Source organism: Cebus imitator, unplaced genomic scaffold (genome assembly GCF_001604975.1).
Source record: "Cebus imitator isolate Cc_AM_T3 unplaced genomic scaffold, Cebus_imitator-1.0 Scaffold115, whole genome shotgun sequence".
Classification (NCBI taxonomy): domain Eukaryota; kingdom Metazoa; phylum Chordata; class Mammalia; order Primates; family Cebidae; genus Cebus; species Cebus imitator.
Genome location: NW_016107430.1, coordinates 5,284,641 through 5,294,054, shown reverse-complemented (window position 1 = coordinate 5,294,054; position 9,414 = coordinate 5,284,641). Strand labels below are relative to the sequence as shown.

Genomic DNA, 9,414 nt, shown 5'->3' with positions numbered 1-9,414 from the left:
GTATCCAGGAATTCTGTGTACTATTCTTGGAACTTTTCTGTCCATCTAAAATTATGTCAAAATTTACAAAAAAATTTCTTTGTACACCACGATGCTACTACACACCCACCAATGACTAAAAAGACAAGTGTTGGCAAAGACATGGAGCAACTGGAGCTCTCATACACTGTCAGCAAGAATGTAAAATGGTACCACTACTTTGCAAAAAGTCCAGTGGATTGTTGTAAAACTAATTATACACCTACCCCATGACCCACCAATTTCACTGTTAGGTATTTACCCAAGAGAAATGAAATCATGTTCATAAAAGGATCTGTATAAGAATGTTCATAGCAGCTTTATTTATAATAATCCCGCCCAGGTGTCCATCAATTGGAGAATGAATACATAAACTGTGGTATACTCATACTATGGAACAGGTAAAAAGGATTAAAAAGGAACAAACTACTGATACATACAATAACATGGATAGATCTCAAAAACTTTACAGCTAGTGAACTAAGTCTTAATACCAAAAAGTTAGATGATCCCATTTATATAAAGTTCAAGATCAGAGAAAACTACTCTGTGATGGAAAAAATAAGACTGGTGGCTGTCTCTGGAGGGGAGGAGTGGGCATTGACTAAGAAGGGGCATTAAGAGAACGTTCTGGGATATTAAATATCTATATCTTGATAGAACTATGGGTTATACAGGTGTATGAGTTTGTCAAAACTCATCGAATGTGAAAAGATGTACACACTGCAATGTATTCATCATTTCTGATGTAAAATGTATATTGAAAGAAAAAACAGTAAACCGTGAATTTGAATGTACAATATGCATGCGGAAGTAGGGTACTCAAGTCTGTAATTGACTTTGAAATGTGTCAAAATATAAGATGGATTGATGGATGGATCTCTAGAGGGATGACTGAGTGATAGATATGCAGTGAAACAAATATAGTGAAATACAATGGAATCTATGTGCTCACTGTAAAATTCAACTTTGCCGTATTTTTTAAGATTTTCATAATGCTAGGAGAAAAGACACTTTTGAGACAACTGAGTAAAGCTGAATAAAGACTAGTTACTGGGTAACGGGATTTTTTTTGTCCATTTCCTTAGGTATGAGAATAATATTATGATTAAGTAGGAGAGTTTATTTTTAGGAGAGGTATTCTCAAATATTTAGAAGTGTCATAATGACTACAACTTACTTTGGGGTGATTCTGCAAAAATTTTAGACACATGTTTGAGTAGGTAGAAAAACAGGAAAAATTGTTAGCAATTGCTGAATCTAGGAGGTGATTTCAAAGAAGTGTTGTCCTTTTCCTTCAAATTTTATGTTTGAAATATTTCATAATAAAAATCACAGGTAAAAACAGAACTACCTGGGTCTGAAGTACTGTGGGGTTGCTTCTCCCATCTTGGGTCCTAGATGCCAGATGAACACAGGTTGAAGCTGGCTGGCCTGGTCCCATCATGTCAGGTTACAGAACAATAGTGACAGCCTTGTCATCAAGCAATAGTCTTCCCTAAAACCATTCCTAAAACCAAACAAAGCTACTTCAGACCAACAGCATTCAAACAGGGGGAAAGAATAAATAAAACACAATGCCATGCTCACGTAACAATATACTAGAAATAGCCAACAGCAACCTCACACTGAGAGTGATTGCTTAAAAACAGGTAAATGACAGTTTCTTCCATTTACAAAAGCAACCACACTTTGGAAGTTCCCGATTTAAAAACAATAGGGCAACACTTACTATTTTAAAAATAATCTCTTGGGCCCTTTCCATTCTAAATTTCAAATCTCAAAGGTCTCCAATAAGACATTATTCCCAAAATAGAGCTTTGTCCTGGTAAACTAGCATGTTCCAGCAGGGTGGCTTTATGGACATGGGGTCTACGTTCACAGATCTTAACACTAGTGAAAAAGAGTATGCTTCACTCTATCGGGTGGCCCAAACGCATGTAACTGTCCATGACTCTAAGGAAACCTGTAGGATCACAATTCCTAGATTCAGGACAGGATCTGCCATTTGGAGAGCTGAATGATCCTGCTCAATCTTCATTTCCCTCCGTCTCTCCCCCGCCCTACACGTATGTACACAACATAATAGATATGAAAGCATTTGGTAAGCTGTAAAGGGCTCTACTCTTATAATTGCCTTGCCCTACTCTGAAGGCCTATAGCCTTTATTATCACTGCCACTCACATACTTATCACATGTAGTGTTGTCTCATGCTGTTATTTACCTATTTCTCACGTATATGTCTCATCTTCCCAGCCAGGCAAAGCACCTTGAGGTAAGGGCCTTGCCTTGCTCTCCTATTTCCCATAACAAAGTGTTTGGAGCATAGCACACAACTTAACGTGTCGAGTTAAGCTGATTTTCTGTAAACTGACTAGTTGTAAATCACTGGGTAATTTGTTCTCTCAAATAATCCTATAGTATATCAATCAGGAAATTCAAGGTTAAAAAAAAAACACCCTAATTTAAGCTTTTGAATAAATCCAAAATTTGCAGACTAGGTTTGCTTAAAGACAGGCACATCTTAGGAACATAAAGACAGCTGTCTAAGAGTTCTTATTTCTAAGGCTGTAGACACACAATCAAAAAAGCAGATGGGAGGAGGCACATGAGCACGCCAATCCCAACTGGCTTGACGTCATCACAGGTAGGGGGCGAAGTCTGCAGAAGGAAGTCTGCAGAAATGGGGCCCAGGTATCTCCAACTCTTAAATGGTTAATTCTTTCCCCCTGGCTGCTTCCATGTGCCAAACGCCAAATAATCCATTCTCCACTAGAAAAATACTAGGCGATCCCTAGCTCCAGGATGCCTCAAGTGATGCTACATACACACACACACACACACACACACACACACACACACACACAGAGTCCAGGGACACCCTCCCTGAAACTGTCCCCCTATACAAAGTTCTGGGACGCTCCCTTTCCCACTGCTCCAGTAAACTTCCCAATTTGTCCCTCTACAGACCCTGGGGCATCTCCACAGAAAACCTCTCTTCCCCCATCCTGAGATGCCTACAGCCTATGCTTTCATCACCCATGACAAACCTCCCCCTAACCTGCTCCCTCCCACAGAGCCCCAGAACGCCTACCCCAACTTCTTCCCTACACACACTACCGGAAGACCCCCCTCAATCTGGCCTCCTCCTCATAACTCTCTCCCAAATTGCTCCCTCTCATTCTGACTGCAGACACTCCTCCAGCCAGCCTCCTCCCACTTGCCTGTGGGAGGTCTCTGAAATGGCCAAGGCCTATGTCCTCTCTTGAAACTGGGGGTATCCCCACAGCTGTTCTTGTCCCTGACATGCCTAGAGCATTCTCACAGGCCATTTCTTCCCCCATAGACCTTGGACAGCTCCATAACTTGGTCCCGGGGACACAGTGAGAAGCCCCCACAGCCTGGCTGCTCCCAGCCAGTCTCAAAATGCTCCTACCTCCTGTCTCATCCTCTGAAGTCCCCACTGTGGACTGTCTCCACATGGTCAGACCTGAGACACCCCCATCTGCTTCTGCTCCTGAGGACCCAGTCACCCACACTGCAGCGGGTGCACGCCCTGCCATGGGAGGTCCTACAGCTGCGAGCACCCCCAGAGGCAGAGGCACCCTCCCAGCCTCGGGAATGGCTCCACCATGTCTCCTTCTCCACAGGCCTGAGACACTTTCAGAGCCTGTCTCCCCCTCCACAGGTCCAGGAACCCTGGCAGTGGCAGGCCCCTCAGGGGCCAGTCTCCTTTCCCATATGCTTGAGCCATCATCCCCAGAGCTGGTATCCCCTACCATTGGCCCAGGGAGCTCGGAAGCTGTGGGCACTCCAACAGCCATGGAACCTCTAGCAGCCACAGGCCTCCCAGCAGTCTGCCTGCTTCCAGACAGGCCAGAGACATGCTCAGAGAATGTCCCCTCCCTCACAGACCCCAGCAGCCCCACAGCCATGGACACTCCTGTAGTCTGTCTGCCTCCCAACAAGCCTGAGATGCCCCCAGAGCCAGTCTTCTCCCCCGTGGGCCCAGGCATCCTGATGGAGTTGGGCACCCCCATCCTTGTGGAACCCTTGGCATCTGCAGGACCACCTACTGTCTCTCTTTCTCCCCACAAGTCTGAGCCAGTTTCCTCCTGCATAGGCCTAGGCACCCCACTAGCTGCAGACAGCCCCACAGTCCCAGGCATTCCTGCAGTTTGCTGCCTCCCCGACAAGCCTGAGAAGCCTCCAGAGCCAGGCTCCAGCTCCAGAGGACCAGGCATCCCAGGAGCCAGGAGCACGTCAGTGGCAACAGGGGTCCTGACTCTCTGTCTCCGTCCCCAAGGTCTTGGGATACACCCAGGGTCAGTTTCTTCCCCAAGTCCAGGCCCCTCAGGCACCATAGGAACCCCAACAATCTGTCTCCTTTCCCATGGGCCTGGGAAAGCCCCAGAACCACTATCCTCCCCGCCAGACCACAGCTCCTCCCGAGCCACGGGCCCTCCTGAAGCCACAGATAACCTGGCAGCCTGAGCCCTTTCCCACAGGTTCAAAATGTCTCTAGAGCTGCCTGCTTGACACACAGGGCCAGACGCCCACACAGCAGCCGGCACTCTGGCAGGCACCTTTCCACAGCCTGGAGCACTCATCACCGTGGGGACCCCTGCTGCCGCACACCCGTGCTGGGTCCCACCTGCCGCCCTGAGTATGCCCATTGTCTCAGATACTCCCACGGCCTGCCTCCTCCCACACAGGCATGAGACATCTTCACAGTCAGCCTCCTGATCCACAGACCCAGGGATCCCTAAGGCTGAAGGCCCCAGACTCTCTGGCTCCCCTACAGCCTGCCTCCTTTCCCACAGGCTCAGGACATTCCTACCATCGGTCTCCTCTTCAAGCCCAGGCACTGCCTCAGCTGGGGGCAGCCCCAGAGCTTGCTGTCCATTCCACAGGCCCAGGGCCCTGCTGTGGCTCAGCTCTTCTCCCAGGGCTCCCGGTACCACCACAGCCTGGGGCACCCCTACCGGCTGTCCCGCTCCCCACAGCCCTGGGACACTCACACAGCCCATGTCCTTCCCCAAGGCCGTGGGTATCCCTGTAGCCTGTTCTATCCCCCACAGGCCTGCTGCCGGCTCCCCAGGACATGATGGCTGTGCAGTCTGTGCAGCTCCCCGTGACCCTGGGTGACCCCCAGAGCCTGTCTCCACCCACATAGGCTGTCCCCTTGACCTGAACCCTGGGTCACCTCCATATCTAGTTTCGTCTTCAGTAGCACAAGGCACCCCGACAGAGTGTCCTGTGCCCCACAGGCCGGGGATACCCACAGAGCCTGTCTCCTCCACAGCCTGTCTCCTGTGCCATACACCTGCGGCCCTCACAGAGGTAGGCTCCTCCACCACTGGGTCGAGCACCCTCACAGCCTGTCCCCTCCCCCATACACCAGGGCTGGCCCCACAGACTGCTTCATGTGCCAGAGCCCCAGGAATCTGCGGAGACCGTTCTCTCCCCCATTGCCCGGCAGCACCCCCGCAGCCGAGCTCACCCTCCACAGCTCTGGGCGCTCCCACAGCACCAGGCCACTCCACGGCCCCAGGCTCGCCCACAGCCTGTCCTTTTTCACAAGGGCCTGGGGCAATCCCATAGCCTATCTCCTCCCCAGCCGCGGGAACCCCCACAGCTTGTCCCCTCCACAGATGTGGGGCCATCTCAGAACTTGACTCCAGAGCCCCAGGCACACCCGCAGGACGAGGCACCCTTTCCGCCTGTCTCTGCCCACAGAAGTCTAAGGCTCTTTTGTAAGCTGCCCCTAAGCCCAGAGCTGTAAGCCCTGATGGAGCCCGAGGGAACCCCCTTGCCTGTCCCTTCACCCAGGGCCCAGTAAGACCGCCATGGCTTGTCTCTACCCAGGAAGCTCGGCCAAGAACACCCCTTTCGACGGGTCCCGCTCCTGCAGGAACGGGATGGAGCTCGACTCTACTTCCTTCCCCACATCCCGAGGCGGCTCTCATAGCCTGCACCTTCAGCCACAGGTGAAGAATGCTCTCATGGCCCAGAGATCCCGGGCGACCTTTTCTTTCGCAGCCCCGAGGACTCCTACCTTCGGTCTCCTCCTCCCCAGACCCGGTCACCCACACAGCCCCGGCAGGCCCCACCACCTCGGGCTCTTCCACAGCTCCGTTCACCCACACAGCCCCAGGGTCCCTTGCAGCCTCGATGGAGCCTGCGATCCCAGGAGCTCCCGAAACCTCATTCGCCCCGGTGGCGTCGTCGGTCTCCGCAGCTCGTCTCATCCCCCAAGGCCGCCGACAGCCCCGCGGCCTTTCTGCACTCACACAGCGCGTCTCCCACTCCGAGGACCTCGCCCGGCGCCTTGCTCCACGGCCTCGGGAGGTCCCCGTGCCCAGTCTCTTCCCCCACGGCCGCCGAACACCCCGCCCCGACCTGCTGGGCCCCACACAGCGACCTGGCATCTTTGCCGCTGGCTCGCCCCTGCGCAGCCTGGCCAAGGCCTCACGGCCGGTCGCCCGGCTCATAGCTCTAGGGCAGTTCCCTCTCCCTAAGGCGGCCCTGGGGGTAGTCTTAGCACCTCGCTCCCTAAGCTGCTCCACACACGCACTCACACACTCAGCTCCCGCCTCGCAGGCTTTCTCCCTCCCAGCCCCCAACCCATCCCACCCCCGCCCAGGCTCGGGAACCCGCCCCCAGTCCCAGGCCCCCCTAAAGCCTAGGCGGCAGAAAAGGTAATTGGGGGTACAAAGCGACAAAGGCTGTCTGGGTCAGGTCTCCTCTCCCCCAGCTTCAAGACTCAACGCAGCTTCCCAGAATCCCCCCTAGCCCCGGCCCGAGCCCACCTGGCCTGGGGCGAGGCGCGGCTACTGGGAGGCAGGCAAGGGGGCCCCCAACTAGGCCGAGCTTCCGACCGCCATCCCAGTCGCCATAGCAACAGGCGCAGGGCGGCTTGGGAGCTGTTGAAGCTCCTGAACTACGCAAGGATTTAGGTGTTGCAGGGCGGTAAGTTTCGCAGCCAGTGTCCATGGGGCCGGGGCTGGAACTAGATTGGGGTAGAGGCCTGGGCTTGGGAGTGCAGCTAGCCCAGAAAGAGCTGAGAAACGAGAGCAGAAAGCCATGCGGGTGCATTGTGGTCCTCAGAGGTTTCCGTACTCTACGGCGGCTCCGGCTTCCGTAGGCCCCGCCCCCTCTTGCCCACCCGGAAGCAGCCCCGCCCCGCCCAGTGGGCCCCGCCCGCGGCGGCCAGACGTGCACGCTTCTAGCCGCAGTTCCACGTCGTGCCGATGGCCCACTACGAGGAGGTGAGTGTGTCCGGCTTCGAGGAGTTCAACAGGGCCGTGGAACAGCACAATGGAAAGACCATTTTCGCCTACTTTACGGGTTCTAAGGACGCCGGAGGGAAAAGCTGGTGCCCCGACTGCGTGCAGGGTGAGGCCGGGATTCGGGGGCCCCTGTACAGCGAAAACGGCAGGAAGGTGGAGGCTACGGCCAGAAAGGGGGCTTAGTGGAGGCGGAGTGTCTTGATTCCAGGCATCCGCGGGGCAATCTGATCTGGCCCTGTCTTCGCCTATAAAATCCTAAGCTGCTCTGCCAAGAGCGCTCTCCTTTTTACCATTTTACCCGGATGATCTTGGAATCTGGTTCCTTAAAACTTCTCACTTAGCCAGTACTATTAGTGTCTTACAGGATGCGTGAGTTGATCAGCAAATGCATGTGCTTTCCATTGTTATGGGCGCGGTGGTGCGGGGGCAAATTTGGACTGGGATTTGGACTTAGAGCCCTTAATGTGGTTCTAAGACCAGAAGTGAACGCCTGACTTCTGTTGACCTCTTCAGTTAGCTGCAGGTTAAAGTCTGAGTATTTACCAAGACTGGGTGAAGGGGAAAGGAACACTGTGTATTAGTGCTTGATTGTAGAGTTAACGGGTTTATCTCAACTTTTTTTTTAAAGCTGAACCAGTCGTACGAGAGGGGCTGAAGCACGTTAGTGAAGGATGTGTGTTCATCTACTGCCAAGTAGGAGACAAGCCTTAGTAAGTGGCAATGTATACTCGACTTCACAGACATGCACGAATTGTAAACTTAGGCGGGAAGGGCCTCAGGGACTCACCCAGTTTTTCTGTTACAAGGTTATGTCTGACAAGTTAAACAATTAGAAGCTATTAAATACAAATTTAAAATGCCCACCTGAATTAAGTAAGGGTAATTAAACGAATTTGGTCTGGTGTAAACCCAGAACTTAGCTGGCTTTACTTTTATATCTTAGTCACGCTTTAAAACTTTGCACAGAGTAATTAATAGATTAAGCCATAGTCCTCAAGGTTTTTTTAAGTGTCAGCAAGAAGAATGATTACTAAAAAAATAGGGATATGTCAAATATTAAGCAAACTGTAATAAACCAAGTAAATTTTTTTCATGATCACTTTTTCTTTTGGAATAGTTGGAAAGATCCAAATAATGACTTCAGAAAAAACTTGAAAGTAACAGCAGTGCCTACACTACTTAAGTATGGAACAGTAAGTATCCTTAAATATGCTGGGCCTGTAATTCACTTCAAAACTCTTTTAACTTGCTCTGGATCCAACATTGTAAAGATCTTGACATTGTATCTTAATTCCACTGCGGTTCAGAGTGCTGCTGAGAGTCCATTCCTATGGCCAATCCCAATAAACTAATAATGTAAATATCTAGCTATTAGGTCTTTTTCATGGTAAGTCACTGTTATCAAATTCTATAACCAGAAAGTAGGCTGACTGATAATTCCTTAAAACACATGCATCAACAGTTGTTTTCTATGTAATTCATAATTCTGGTTAAAAGGGGCACCTCCTCTACTTCAGTCATGCCCCTGGGATCCTAAATTACAGAGTTGAGGGGAAGAGGAGGGTACTGGGCTTGCTGTCTCCTCTTTTAGTCTGTGGTGCTTCCTGGCATTTGGGATTTAAGTCCCTTGAGCCAAGTATGTTAGTGATTAATCTTACAGCAAATATCTTTCATAAAACTTGTTATAACTAGTTGATAGTTTCTAAATTGCGTAATTTCTGTCTTCAAAGATAGTGTCATTCAATGCAGAACTCATTCCACTCCTAGTAATGTTTTATAGGAGTAGTTAAGATTTAACTGTTCTCTTACAGCCTCAAAAACTGGTAGAATCTGAGTGTCTTCAGGCCAACCTCGTGGAAATGTTGTTCTCTGAAGATTAAGATTTTATGATGGCAATCATGTCTTGATTTCCTGATTTTAGTATCAATAAACTGTATACTTGCTTTGAATTCATATTAGCAATAAATGTTTAAAAAACTGGCATGTGTCTGTAAACAAGACTGCTATTAAAATACCCATGAACCTTTAGTTTACCTGTAATATATCTTCACAAGTAGCAGTAAAGGCTCAAAGGAATGTATTATTGAAAGTGACAGAAATGCC

At 50.4% G+C, this 9,414-nt stretch overlaps 2 protein-coding genes across 9 annotated transcripts in view; one reads left to right on the top strand and one right to left on the bottom strand.

The window, feature by feature from the left end:
- KIAA0753 (KIAA0753 ortholog) overlaps positions 1 to 6,920 on the bottom strand; it is a 63,318-nt gene extending 56,398 nt beyond the window's left edge. For 3 of the 8 annotated variants that reach the window (XR_001828208.2, XM_017538853.2, XM_017538856.2), the window contains exons 1-2: positions 6,832 to 6,920; positions 1,373 to 1,528 (exon numbers count right to left, since the gene is read on the bottom strand). Coding sequence is in view for 5 of the 8 variants with exons in the window: in XM_017538853.2 (XP_017394342.1) it covers positions 1,373 to 1,465 (93 nt within the window). In the remaining 3 variants the exon portion in view is untranslated. The other 5 variants (XM_037742128.1, XM_037742129.1, XM_017538854.2 and 2 more) reach the window with 5 other exon arrangements.
- Positions 6,921 to 6,961: 41 nt separating this feature from the next.
- LOC108311447 (thioredoxin domain-containing protein 17) lies at positions 6,962 to 9,295 on the top strand. The gene is made up of 4 exons (XM_017538861.1): positions 6,962 to 7,417; positions 7,940 to 8,021; positions 8,429 to 8,504; positions 9,123 to 9,295. Exons 1-4 carry the CDS (start codon positions 7,273 to 7,275, stop codon positions 9,189 to 9,191), a joined length of 372 nt encoding a protein of 123 aa, XP_017394350.1. The 5' UTR covers positions 6,962 to 7,272; the 3' UTR covers positions 9,192 to 9,295.
- The last annotated feature ends 119 nt before the right edge of the window (positions 9,296 to 9,414 follow it).

Bases quoted from the DNA above. Each gene is read 5' to 3' on its own strand.
- LOC108311447 (XM_017538861.1), top strand. From the start codon at position 7,273: ATGGCCCACTACGAGGAGGTGAGTGTGTCCGGCTTCGAGGAGTTCAAC. The intron at 7,418-7,939 runs GTGAGGCCGGGA...TTTTTTTTAAAG, and splicing joins GTGCCCCGACTGCGTGCAGG to CTGAACCAGTCGTACGAGAG. The intron at 8,022-8,428 runs GTAAGTGGCAAT...CTTTTGGAATAG, and splicing joins CAAGTAGGAGACAAGCCTTA to TTGGAAAGATCCAAATAATG.